Raw genomic sequence first — 14,907 nt, 5'->3', positions numbered from 1 at the left:
TCGCAGCCGAGTGAAGCGACTGGGATGAGAATCAGCACCTCCAAGTCCAAGTCCATGGTTCTTGCCCGGAAAAGGGTGGAGTGCCATCTCCGGGTTGGGGAGGAGACCCTGCCCCAAGTGGAAGAGTTCAAGTACCTCGGAGTCTTGTTCACGAGTGAGGGAAGAGTGGATCGTGAGATCGACAGGCGGATCGGTGCGGCGTCTTCAGTAATGCGGACGCTGTATCGATCCGTTGTGGTGAAGAAGGAGCTGAGCCGGAAGGCAAAGCTCTCAATTTCCCGGTCGATCTACGTTCCCATCCTCACCTATGGTCATGAGCTTTGGGTTATGACCGAAAGGACAAGATCACGGGTACAAGCGGCCGAAATGAGTTTTCTCCGCCGGGTGGCAGGGCTCTCCCTTAGAGATAGGGTGAGAAGCTCTGTCATCCGGGAGGAGCTCAAAGTAAAGCCGCTGCTCCTCCACATCGAAAGGAGCCAGATGAGGTGGTTCGGGCATCTGGTCAGGATGCCACCCGATCGCCTCCCTCGGAAGGTGTTTAGGGCACGTCCGACCGGTAGGAGGCCACGAGGAAGACCCAGGACACGTTGGGAAGACTATGTCTCCCGGCTGGCCTGGGAACGCCTCGGGATCCCCCGGGAGGAGCTGGACGAAGTGGCTGGGGAGAGGGAAGTCTGGGCTTCCCTGCTTAGGCTGCTGCCCCCGCGACCCGACCTCGGATAAGCGGAAGAAGATGGATGTATGGATGGATTTGGTATCTGCGTTATCGATATTGTAGTATCGATCTGCACATAACTATCTCCCGCAGTAGAGGCTGCTTGTCCTTTAGTTGTTTGGCATTTGTGCACCAATATTATTAAATACTATCAGCCATCAAACTAATAATTAGGACATGTAACTGGTTGTTACTTTTTTCATTTCACGTTTATTAAAAGCAGAAACAATAAACAAATAGCTCTCTACTTCTAGTGTTCTACGAAGCTGCTAAGCTGGAATCTACCAATATTTTGTATGAATGTTTAGCCCTGGATGCTCCCTGGTAATAACTATTTCATATCAGAACAAATTAACTACGAGTTCCATTTGATTAAATAAACCAATTTAGTTTTAATTAATTTGGATTTCGCTTTGCAGTCCTGCTACCCTTGATGTACTTACAAGAGAACATTCAGTGAAAAGTTCAATTCAGTTCTGTAAATGCATGTTCTTTTATGTCCTGATAACACAGAGATGCAACTTTAATTCAAAGAGCGAACAAAGTCTCTTTCTTTGGCTGCAGTAACATATCTCAGACATATACGGTTGTATTACTCTCTCTTGAGACGCTTTAATAAAGTACTTGCTAATTTCCTGCTCAGAGCTGGTTACTCAGTGCTGTACAGTGACGTGGTTTTAGCTACAGTCGTGGTCAAAAGTTTACATACACTTGTAAAGAACATAATGTCATGGCTGTCTTGAGTTTTCAATAATTTCTACAACTCTTATTTTTTTTGTGATAGAGTGATTAGAGCACATACGTGTTGGTCACAAAAACATTGATGAAGTTTGGTTCTTTTATGAATTTATTATGGGTCTACTGAAAATGTGACCAAATCTGCTGGGTCAAAAGTATACATACAGCAATGTTAATATTTGATTACATGTCATTTGGCAAGTTTCACTGCCAATAAGGCGCTTTTGGTAGCCATTCACAAGCTTCTGGTTGATTTTTTGACCATTCCTCTTGACAAAATTGGTGCAGTTCGGCTAAATTTGTTGGTTTTCTGACATGGACTTGTTTCTTCAGCATTGTCCACACTTTTAAGTCAGAACTTTGAGAAGGCCATTCTAGAACCTTAATTCTAGCCTAATTTAGCCATTCATTTACCACTTTTGATGTGTGTTTGGGGTCATTGTCCTGTTGGAACACCCAACTGCGCCCAAGACCCAACCTCTGAGCTGATTATGTTAGGTTGTCCTGAAGAATTTGGAGGTAATCCTCCTTTTCCATTGTCCCATTTACTCTCTGTCCCTACATACAGCAATGTTAATATTTGATTAAATGTCATTTGGCAAGTTTCACTGCCAATAAGGCGCTTTTGGTAGCCATCCACAAGCTTCTGGTTGAATTTTTGACCACTCCTCTTGACAAAATTGGTGCAGTTCAGCTAAATGTGTTGGTTTTCTGACATGGACTTGTTTCTTCAGTATTGTCCACACTTTTAAGTCAGGACTTTGAGAAGGCCATTCTAGAACCTTAATTCTAGCCTAATTTAGCCATTCCTTTACCACTTTTGATGTGTGTTTGGGGTCATTGTCCTGTTGGAACACCCAACTGTGCCCAAGACCCAACCTCTGAGCTGATTATGTTAGGTTGTCCTGAAGAATTTGGAGGTAATCCTCCTTTTCCATTGTCCCATTTACTATATGTCCCTACATACGGCAATGTTAATATTTGGTTACATGTCCCATGGCAAGTTTCACTGCCAATAAGGCGCTTTTGGTAGTATTATGCTCTGGGCCTGTTTTGCTGCCAATGGAACTGATGCTTTACAGAGAGTAAAATGGGATTACCTCCAAATTCTTCAGGACAACCTAAAATCATCAGCCCGGAGGTTGGGTCTAGGGCGCAGTTGGGTGTTCCAACAGGACAACCCTCCCGATTTTCCCGGGAGACTCCCGAATTTCAGTGCCCCTCCCGAAAATCTCCCGGGGCAACCATTCTCCCGAACTTCTCCCAATTTCCACCCGGACAACAATATCGGGGGCGTGCCTTAAAGGCACTGCCTTTAGCGTCCTCTCTCCCCTGAAAAGGAGACTATTATATATGTCTCCGTTATCCATAGGTTTATCTATAACCCATAAAGTAGGCAGGCACGGAGCTATTTCTCAGCGTGGGTTTATTCCAGCCGGCATGTTAATACACTGACACACGACATCCGGATTCCCGTCATGCATTGCTTCAAAACTACGGCAAGTAGTAATGTCCAAAAACATAACAGAGACGAAGCAGAAGAACGAAGAAGAGACATGGCGACGACGAGTAAGAAGAAGAAGTACGCTTGCAAGTTCCAAAATGATTGGAAAAAATAATTTCAGTTCAACCAGGACAGCTCGAAGGGGAAGGGGTATGCTGCCTGCACATTTTGTAGATCAGACTTCTCCATTGAAAAGTCGGTGGCTGAACGGATATACTCATTCATGAACGGTTTATTTATGTATATATATATATATATATATATATATATATATATATGTATGTGTGGGAAAAAAAATCACAAGACTATTTCATCTCTACAGGCCTGTTTCATGAGGGGGGGTTCCCTCAATCATCAGGAGATTTTAATGGGAGCATTCACATACCATGGTTTATATAGGGCACAGAGTGGGTGGGTACAGGCTGGCGTAGGGGCGTGGTGATTGGCTCATGTGTTACCTAGGAGGTGTTTCCGTCTGTGGCGGCATGCTGTTACAATTTCGCTGCGCTTGTTGAGGGATGACAGGTCTGGACGGTAAATAATAAACAGTTTCTCTTTCAAGCATAGGTTGCATCTTTTATTACCACTATTGTAAGGTGTGCTGGATGCAAGAATTTGCCATGTTATTGAATATTCAACATTATTGTCTTTGAGGTCCCAAATGTGTTTGCTGAGTTCTGTGGTATTCCGCAGGTTTTGGTTCCTGAAAGAAGCCTTGTGATTGTTCCATCTGGTTTTGAATTCTCCCTCGGTTAATCCTACATATGTGTCGGATGTGTTAATGTCCTTGCGTATTACCTTAGATTGGTAGACAACTGATGTTTGTAAGCATCCCCCGTTGAGAGGGCAATCAGGTTTCTTTCGACAGTTACAGCCTTTGTTGGTTTTGGAGTCGCTCTGTCCGGGGGCCGACGGCTCATTTGCAATTGTTTTGTTGTGGTTTGAGATGATTTGTCGTATATTGTTCATACAGCTGTAGCTCAATTTAATGTTGTTCTTGTTGAATACTTTTCTTAGGGTGTTGTCTTTGGGAAAGTGTTTGTCAATCAGATTGAGGAATTTGTGTCCAATGTTAGTTGAGACGTTTTTGCTGTATGGGGGGTTGTACCAGATGATGTCGTTTCGTTTTCTGTTCTTTTTTGGCTGGTTTCCTGGCGTGGGTTGATAGGTGAGGGTGAAATTGTATCCGCTTTCATCAAGGGCTTTTTGGTACGGGGGGGGGGGTTGCTTGGTCAAATTCAGCTTTGCTAGTTGACAGCATCGATAGCCGCTTTCATCAAGGGCTTTTTGGTAAAATTTCGCCCCTACGCCAGCCTGTACCCACCCACTCTGTGCCCTATATAAACCATGGTATGTGAATGCTCCCATTAAAATCTCCTGATGATTGAGGGAACCCCCCCTCATGAAACAGGCCTGTAGAGATGAAATAGTCTTGTGATTTTTTTTCCCACACATACATATATTGCGCTCTACTACGGTATCGAGCACTATTTTTTGGATAACCTTATTAAGACATATATATATATATATATATATATATATATATATATATATATATATATATATATATATATATATATATATATATATATATATATATATTTGCACGTCTCATGACACATCTGCATTCATCATAGTTGTTTGTGTGCCATGTTGTTCCAGACCACAGCAAACATTACCCAGCTTGCAAAGATTGTAATACATCCATTAGAATTAATTTTGGACACACACATCTATACCTTTGGCCCTTCTGAGCCAGTCATTTCCAGAAGTTATCTCATCCTGTGAGAAGCCTCTGTTTTTACTAAATTAACTAAAACAACATTTTTACTGTATATATTTTCAAGTATTTATCTATATATATATATATATATATATATATATATATATATATATATATATATATATATATATATATATATATATATATATATATATATATATAAATATATGTCTTAATAAGGTTATCCAAAAAATAGTGCTCGATACCGTAGTAGAGCGCAATATATATATATATATAAATATATATATATATATATATATATATATATATATATATATATATATATATATATATATATATTTATCTCTATATATATATATATATATATATATATATATATACATATATATATATATATATATATATATATATATATATATATATATATATATATATATATATATATATATATATATATATATATATAGATAAATACTTGAAAATATATACAGTAAAAATTTAGTTCTAGTTAATTTAGTAAAAACAGAGGCTTCTCACGGGATGAGATAACTTCTGGAAATGACTGGCTCAGAAGGGCCAAGGGTATAGATGTGTGTGTCCAAAATTAATTCTAATGGATGTATTACAATCTTTGCAACCTGGGTAACGTTTGCTCTGGTCTGGAACAACATGGCACACAAATAACTCTGATGAATGCAGCCAATATTACATACAGATAATGTGTCATGAGACGTGCAAATATAAATTAAATACACATAAGTAGAGGAAAATTAAATGAACTCAAATAAATATGTACATACAGCTAGCCTAAATAGCATGTTAGCATTGATTAGCTTGCAGTAATGTATTGACCAAATATGCCTGATTCGCACGCCAGCAAATCAATAAATATCAACAAAGCTCACCTTTGCGCATTCACGCACAGTATAAAACGTTCGGTGGACAAAACGAGACAAAGGAGTGGCATAACTTTCTGTGGCAGCATCGAAGAAAGTTGGACATTTAAACAAACTACGATGAGTTCAAGGATCGCTGAAATTAGTAGGACAAAACGGTGCTTGCCAAAAACTCTCATCAGTGAAGCATGTATAACATAAACTGTGGGATTTCTAACAATTAGGACGGTTTGTATCATGTTTGTTCTCCTACAGAAACTATATTAAAACAAAACATTTTTTTTTTTCTTTAAATTTTTCCGTTTTCACACATCTCTGAAAGAGGTCCAGGGAGCCACAAGGGCGGCGTTAGAGCCACGGGTTGCTGACCACCTGCATTAAAGCTAGTTTAGCGGTTAGCACGGTTTTTCGTCTCCTGTTCTTTCTGGCTCGGGTCAAATGTCACATGCTTAGCTTTTCCTCATCCTTCCTTATAGGAACGGCTTTGCACTGCGTATGAACATACTTTAGACACGCTTGCTAGCAACCGCCGTGAGGAGGCTACATTGTATTGACGATGCTTTCGTTGCGTATGATGATATCAACTAGGGTTGTACGGTATACCGGTACTGGTATAGTATCGCGGTGCTAATGAATCAAAAACGGTACGATACTATGTTTGAAAAGTACCGGTTCCAGGACATGACGGCGCGCCGTCACGTTTTACGAGCAGACGAGCATGTTCGGCAGCGCACAATCACGGAGTACTTACAAGCAGACACAGTGTGTAGACAGAAAAGGGAGAACGGACGCATTTTGGCTTAAAAACTAACGATAAAGGTGAGGTTATAACACTGAAACGCCCTCAGGAAGAGGTGCTTTAAGACATGGCTAGCTAGCTAGCGGCGAACGTCCATTCGCAGTTGGCAGTGTTTTAGCTACTTCTAAATCCCTAATCCTCGCCTCCATGGCGACAAAAAAAGTACGTTTCTTACAAGTATCATTTCTGCAGGACGAGGAATCGCTAAACATGCTTCACTACACACCGTAGGACGATGCAATACTTAACCCATAACAGCAAGCTAGCACCCTGAATGTAAACAAATGCCATGGGTGGATCTACACCTAACATCCACTGTAATGATACCAAGTACAATAGCGTATCTAGTCCATACTACTATGATTACATCGATATTTATCAACACAAAATATGTTTGTGAATATGACCAATGTATGATCCTGTAGCGACTTGGTATCGGATTGATACCCAAATTTGTGGTATCATCCGAAACTAATGTAAAGTATCAAACAACAGAAGAATAAGTGATTATTACATTTTAACAGAAGTGAAGATAGAACATGTTAAAAGAGAAATTAAGCAGATATTAACAGTAAATGAACAAGTAGATTAATAATTAATTTTCTACCACTTGTCCTTAATAATTTTGACAAAATAATAGAATGATAAATGACACAATATGTTACTGCATATGTTACGTGCGGGGGGGTCGCAGCTTGCTGCGAGGTTCGTTCCCCCGGGATAACAAAACGGACCACTCCGGACAGGACGTGCAGGTAGGAACATGATTTATTTGTAGAACTCAAACAAATACCAAAAGCTGAAAACATTTGTGCCGGTCGCACTCGAAGCAAACGCTAACACTTAGCATAGGCAAAAAGACAAAGAATACTCACGTAATTGTAGGATAAGCAAACAAAGAAGCCAGGCCGACTGACCGGCAAAGGCAGGCTTAAATAATGCCTCTGATTAGTGCTCGGGGAACAGTTAAAGTTAAAGTTAAAGTTAAAGTACCAATGATTGTCACACACACACTAGGTGTGGCGAAATTATTGTGAGCGTCCCGAAAACCAATCAGAGGCAGGTGGAAACAATAAGCAACCATGGCAACCAAGACAAACTCAAGGGTACACAAAACAGGGACTGAGGGAGTCCTAAACTAACAGAAAATAACAAAACATGATCCGGGCCACGGAAACTAAATTAGGAGCCTTTGTTTGTTTACTTACTACTAAAAGACAAGTTGTCTTGTATGTTCACTATTTTATTTAAGGATTAAATTGCAATAAAAAACATATATTTAATGTATCGTAATATTTTTTTTGTTAAAATAAAGCCAATAATGCCATTTATTTTTGCTCCCCCTTATTTAGAGAAGTATCGAAATACATTTTGGTACCGGTACTAAAACATTGGTATCGGACGACACTAATGTAAACACATGAGCTCTGCTTACTGGATGCTATATAGAAGTGCTCGAGTACAGTATTGACCGCCCATATTGGAGTGCTAGTATCAGAACATTTTAGATGCAGTCTGATATAATCTGAGACTGTTTTTGCCTAGTTTTTTTTTAGCTGATTTTGGAGTGGTGTCAACATTAGATCAAGACATCCCTAATAATTATAAATGTATATTGTAAAGTGGTATTTTTTTTTCCAGTAAATTTGCTCTCTGGTATCTCAGATCCAAATGTACATGTTTTTCTGGTCTTGTTTCACAGCCTTTCTGTTCACTCCATCTTCAACTGCAAAGTTCGGAGAACCCCTATTTGTCAGGCGCAATCTCCACCAAAATCTCTGCACCAGGGATCATTGTTGCTACAGGTAAGTTACAAGTCAACTTTGGCTCCATTTTATAAAAGTAAAAAACCCAAAACCAGTGAAGTTGGCACGTTGTGTAAATGGTAAATAACAACAGAATACAATGATTTGCAAATCCTTTTCAACCTATATTCAATTGAATAGACTGCTAAGACAAGATATTTAACTTTCGAACTGGAAAATTCTGTTTTTTTTGCAAACATTAGCTCATTTGAGATTTGATGCCTGCAACATGTTTAAAAAAAGCTGGCACAAGTGGCAAAAAGACTGAGAAAGTTGAGAAATGCTCATCAAACACTTATTTGGAGCATCCCACAGGTGGACAGGCTAATTGGGAACATGTGGGCATGAAAGCAGCTTCCATGAAATGCTCAGTCATTCACAAAGAAGGATGGGGCGAGGGTCACCACTTTGTGAACAAATGTGTGAGCAAATTGTCCAACAGTTTAAGAACAACAATTCTCAACGAGCTATTGCAAGGAATGTAGGGATTTCACCATTTACGGTCTGTAATATCATCAAATGGTTCAGAGAATCCGGACAAATCACTGCACGTAAGTGGCAATTCCCGTGACCTTAGACCCCTCAAGCGGTACTGCATCAAAAAGTGACATCGGTGTGTAAAGGATATCACCACATGCGCTCAGGAACACTTCAGATAACCGCTGTCAGTAACTACAGTTTGTCGCTACATCTGTAAGTGCAAGTTTAAACTCTACTATGCAAAGCCAAAGCCATTTATCAACAACACCCAGAAACGCAGCGGGCTTCACTGGGCCCCAGCTCATTTAAGATGGACTGATGCAAAGTGGAAAAGTGTTCTGTGGTCTGACGAGTCCACATTTCAATTTGTTTTTGGAAACTGTAGACGTTGTGTCGTCGGGACCAAAGCAGAATAGAACCATCGGGATTGGTATAGGCGTAAAGTTCAAAAGCCAGCATATGAGATGGTATGGGGGTGTATTAGTGGCCAAGGCATGGGTAACTAGCACCTCTGTGAAGACACCATTAATGCTGAAAGGTACATACAGGTTTTGGAGCAACATATGTTGCCATCCATGGACGCCCCTGCTTATTTCAGCAAGGCAATGCCAAGCCACATTGTGCAAGTGTTACAACAGTGTGGCTTCATAGTAAAAGAGTGCGGGTACTAGACTGGCCTGTCAGTAGTCCAGAACTGTCTCCCAATGAAAATGTGTGGTGCATTATCCATCCATCCATCCATCTTCTTCCGCTTATCCGAGGTCGGGTCGCGGGGGCAGCAGCCTAAGCAGGGAAGTCCAGACTTCCCTCTCCCAAGCCACTTTGTCCAGCTCCTCCCGGCGTTCCCAGGCCAGCCGGGAGACATAGTCTTCCCCGTGGCCTCTTACCGGTCGGACGTGCCCGAAACACCTCCCGAGGGAGGCGTTCGGGTGGCATCCTGACCAGATGCCCGAACCACCTCATCTGGCTCCTCTCGATGTGGAGGAGCAGCGGCTCTACTTTGAGCTACCCCGGATGACAGACCTTCTCACCCTATCTCTAAGGGAGAGCCCTGTCACCCGGCGTAGGAAACTCATTTTGGCCGCTTGTACCCGTGATCTTGTCCTTTTGGTCATGACCCAAAGCTCATGACCATAGGTGAGGATGGGAACGTAGATCGACCGGTAAATCGAGAGCTTTGCCCTCCGGCTCAGCTCCTTCTTCACCACAACGGATCGATACAGCGTCCGCATTACTGAAGACGCCGCACCGATCCGCGTGTCGATCTCACGATCCACTTTTCCCTCACTCGTGAACAAGACTCCAAGGTACTTGAACTCCTCCACTTGGGGCAAGATCTCCCCCCCAACCCGGAGATGGCACTCCACCCTTTTCCGGGCGAGAACCATGGACTCGGACTTGGAGGTGCTGATTCCCATCCCAGTCGCTTCACACTCGGCTGCGAACCGATCCAGTGAGAGCTGAAGATCTTGGCCAGATGAAGCCATCAGGACCACATCATCTGCAAAAAGCAGAGACCTAATCCTGCAGCCACCAAACCAGATACCCTCAACGCCCTGACTGCGCCTAGAAATTCTGTCCATAAAGGTTATGAACAGAATCGGTGACAAAGGGCAGCACTGGCGGAGTCCAGCCCTCACTGGAAACGGGTCCGACTTACTGCCGGCAATGCGGACCAAGCTCTGACACTGATTATACAGGGAACAAACCGCCACAATAAGACAGTCCGTTACCCCATACTCTCTGAGCACTCCCCACAGGACTTCCCGGGGTACACGGTCGAATGCCTTCTCCAAGTCCACAAAGCACATGTAGACTGGTTGGGCAAACTCCCATGCACCCTCAAGGACCCTGCCGAGAGTATAGAGCTGGTCCACAGTTCCACGACCAGGACGAAAACCACACTGTTCCTCCTGAATCCGAGGTTCGACTATCCGGCGTAGCCTCCTCTCCAGTACACCTGAATAGACATTACCGGGAAGGCTGAGGAGTGTGATCCCACAATAGTTGGAACACACCCTCCGGTTCCTCTTCTTAAAGAGAGGAACCACCATCCCGGTCTGCCAATCCAGAGGTACCGCTCCTGATGCCCACGCGATGTTGCAGAGTCTTTTCAACCAAGACAGCCCCACAACATCCAGAGCCTTAAGGAACTCCGGGCGGATCTCTTCCACCCCCGGGGCCTTGCCGCCGAGGAGATTTTTAACTACCTCGGCAACCAATAGGAGAGCCCACCACAGATTCCACAGGCCCTGCTTCCTCATAGGAAGACGTGCTGGTAGGATTGAGGAGGTCTTCGAAGTATTCCCTCCACCGATCCACAGTCGAGGTCAGCAGAACACCACCCTTACCATACACGGTGTTGACATTGCACTGCTTCCCCTTCCTGAGGCGGCGGATGGTGGTCCAGAATCGCTTCGAAGCCGTCCGGAAGTCGTTTTCCATGGCTTCCCCGAACTCCTCCTATGTCCGAGTTTTTGCCTCCGCGACCGCTGAAGCCGCACATCGCTTGGCCTGTCGGTACCTGTCTGCTGCCACCGGAGTCCTATGAGCCAAAAGAGCCCGATAGGACTCTTTCTTCAGCTTGACGGCATCCCTTACCGCTGGTGGGTTCTAGGATTACCGCCACGACAGGCACCAACCACCTTGCGGCCACAGCTCCAATCAGCCGCCTCGACAATAGAGGCACGGAACATCGTCCACTCGGACTCAATGTCCAGTGCCTCCCTCGTGACATGTTCAAAGTTCTTCCGGAGGTGGGAATTGAAACTCTCTCTGACAGGAGACTCTGCCAGACGTTCCCAGCAAACCCTCACAATGCGTTTGGGCCTGCCAGGTCTGTCCGGCTTCCTCCCCCACCATCGCAGCCAACTCACCACCAGGTGGTGATCGGTAGAAAGCTCCGCCCCTCTCTTCACCCGAGTGTCCAAAACATGAGGCCGCAAATCCGATGACACAACTACAAAGTCGATCATGGAACTGCGGCCTATGGTGTCCCGGTGCCAAGTGCACATATGGACCCTTATGTTTGAACATGGTGTTCATTATGAACAATCTGTGACGGGCACAAAAGTCCAATAACAAAACACCACTCGGGTTCAGATCCGGGCGGCCATTCTTCCCAATCACGCCTCTCCAGGTTTCACTGTCGCTGCCAACATGAGCGTTGAAGTCCCCCAGTAGAACAAGGGAATCACACGGGGGAGCACTCTCAAGTACTCCCTCGAGCGAATCCAAAAAGGGTGGGTACTTTGAGCTGCCGTTTGGCGCGTAAGCGCAAACCACAGTCAGGACCCGTCCCCCCACCCGAAGGCGGAGGGAAGCTACCCTCTCGTCCACCGGGTTGAACTCCAACGTGCAGGCTCTGAGCCGGGGGGCAACAAGAACTGCCACCCCAGCCCGTCGCCTCTCACTGCCGGCAACGCCAGAGTGGAAGAGAGTCCTGCCCCTCTCGAGAGAACTGGTTCCAGAGCCCTTGCTGTGCGTCGAAGTGAGTCCGACTATTTCTATCCGGAACTTCTCGACCTTGCGCACTAGCTCAGGCTCCTTCCCCCCAGCGAGGTGACGTTCCACGTCCCAAGAGCTAGCTTCTGTAGCCGAGGATCGGACCGCCAAGTGCCCTGCCTTCGGCTGCCGCCCAGCTCACACTGCACCCGACCTCTATGGCCCCTGCTATGGGTGGTGAGCCCATTGGAGGGGGGACCCACGTTGCCTCTTTGGGCTGTGCCCGGCCGGGCCCCATGGGGACAGGCCCGGAGGTGGGGCACGAAGGCGAGCGCCTGGTGGCCGGGCCTGTCCCCATGGGGCCCGGCCGGGCACAGCCCAAAGAGGCTCCAGAGGGGGGGGCCTCGGTGACCCGCGTCCGGGCGAGGGAAATTTGGGTCCTTTGTTTTTACTTTTCATGGAGGTCTTCGAGCTGCTCTTTGTCTGATCCCTCACCTAGGACCAGTTTGTCTTGGGAGACCTTACCAGATACAGGTAAAAGCCAGTAATTTAGAATATTTTGAAAAACTTGATTTATTTCAGTAATTGCATTCAAAAGGTGTAACTTGTACATTATATTTATTCATTGCACACAGACTGATGCATTCAAATGTTTATTTCATTTAATTTTGATGATTTGAAGTGGCAACAAATGAAAATCCAAAATTCCGTGTGTCACAAAATTAGAATATTACTTAAGGCTAATACAAAAAAGGGATTTTTAGAAATGTTGGCCAACTGAAAAGTATGAAAATGAAAAATATGAGCATGTACAATACTCAATACTTGGTTGGAGCTCCTTTTGCCTCAATTACTGCGTTAATGCGGCGTGGCATGGAGTCGATGAGTTTCTGGCACTGCTCAGGTGTTATGAGAGCCCAGGTTGCTCTGATAGTGGCCTTCAACTCTTCTGCGTTTTTGGGTCTGGCATTCTGCATCTTCCTTTTCACAATACCCCACAGATTTTCTATGGGGCTAAGGTCAGGGGAGTTGGCGGGCCAATTTAGAACAGAAATACCATGGTCCGTAAACCAGGCACGGGTAGATTTTGCGCTGTGTGCAGGCGCCAAGTCCTGTTGGAACTTGAAATCTCCATCTCCATAGAGCAGGTCAGCAGCAGGAAGCATGAAGTGCTCTAAAACTTGCTGGTAGACGGCTGCGTTGACCCTGGATCTCAGGAAACAGAGTGGACCGACACCAGCAGATGACATGGCACCCCAAACCATCACTGATGGTGGAAACTTGACACTAGACTTCAGGCAACGTGGATCCTGTGCCTCTCCTGTCTTCCTCCAGACTCTGGGACCTCGATTTCCAAAGGAAATGCAAAATTTGCATGGTTGGGTGATGGTTTGGGGTGCCATGTCATCTGGTGGTGTCGGTCCACTCTGTTTCCTGAGATCCAGGGTCAACGCAGCCGTCTACCAGCAAGTTTTAGAGCACTTCATGCTTCCTGCTGCTGACCTGCTCTATGGAGATGGAGATTTCAAGTTCCAACAGGACTTGGCGCCTGCACACAGCACAAAATCTACCCGTGCCTGGTTTACGGACCATGGTATTTCTGTTCTAAATTGGCCCGCCAACTCCCCTGACCTTAGCCCCATAGAACATCTGTGGGGTATTGTGAAAAGGAAGATGCAGAATGCCAGACCCAAAAACGCAGAAGAGTTGAAGGCCACTATCAGAGCAACCTGGGCTCTCATAACACCTGAGCAGTGCCAGAAACTCATCGACTCCATGCCACGCCGCATTAACGCAGTAATTGAGGCAAAAGGAGCTCCAACCAAGTATTGAGTATTGTACATGCTCATATTTTTCATTTTCATACTTTTCAGTTGGCCAACATTTCTAAAAATCCCTTTTTTGTATTAGCCTTAAGTAATATTCTAATTTTGTGACACACGGAATTTTGGATTTTCATTTGTTGCCACTTCAAATCATCAAAATTAAATGAAATAAACATTTGAATGCATCAGTCTGTGTGCAATGAATAAATATAATGTACAAGTTACACCTTTTGAATGCAATTACTGAAATAAATCAAGTTTTTCAAAATATTCTAATTTACTGGCTTTTACCTGTATATATATATAGCTCGTCTTCTGAGTTGTTACTGTATGGATAGGGGGCAGATATAAGTTTTGCTACTGTCTGTGCCTTTTCGTTCATTACTTATTTTATATCTGATGTTGATTGTTTTTTGTTGGACTTTAAAGTAATGAAATAAAACAAACAAAAATGTAAACCCTAAACTGCTTGCTGCCTGTCTCTGCCCCTGTAGTGCCTGTAAGGATCTATGAAGCCAAAATGTCAACTAGTTCTCCCAAATAAACTTATTCCTAGACCTTGAATATTCAGTAGTCACTTATCACCTGTCAGAAATGGTTGTGCCCACTTTTGATCCTGAAATTGATTGAAAATGTGTTTTTAATCAAATAAAGGTTGATCTATATTTCACACACTAAATTGTGGTTAAGATAGTACATATTGGATATGCTTTGGTGTAAATGTTTGCTGCACAGTCACATTTTTGACCCAGTTTGTCTGCAAAACAGTTTGCTTTTGGGGGCTGTCATTTAAGTTGCAAATTAATTGTGCACGCCCCTCCTCCTTGACTTTATCTACCTTTATGCTCCTTCTTCTGGTTTGTCAACATGATCGAGTAAATGGCGCCTTCATTCAGCAGGAGTTTAGTAGATAATCCCATTCAAGGCTGGTCCCGGTTGACAAAACAGTGTAAATT

General features: G+C 44.1%; 1 protein-coding gene across 2 annotated transcripts in view; it reads left to right on the top strand.

Annotated features, from left to right (window-relative positions):
• Positions 1-14,907, top strand: part of sorcs3a (sortilin related VPS10 domain containing receptor 3a) — an 850,680-nt gene that overhangs the window by 659,524 nt on the left and 176,249 nt on the right. For both annotated transcript variants that reach the window (XM_061977170.2, XM_061977173.2), the window contains exon 11: positions 8,099-8,201. In XM_061977170.2, coding sequence (XP_061833154.2) covers positions 8,099-8,201 — 103 coding nt within the window. The remainder of the gene's footprint in view (positions 1-8,098; positions 8,202-14,907) is intronic.

Source organism: Nerophis lumbriciformis, linkage group LG16 (assembly GCF_033978685.3).
Source record: "Nerophis lumbriciformis linkage group LG16, RoL_Nlum_v2.1, whole genome shotgun sequence".
Taxonomy (NCBI): domain Eukaryota; kingdom Metazoa; phylum Chordata; class Actinopteri; order Syngnathiformes; family Syngnathidae; genus Nerophis; species Nerophis lumbriciformis.
The sequence above is the reverse complement of the archived record's forward strand: the minus strand, read 5'-3'. Positions and strand labels throughout refer to the sequence as shown.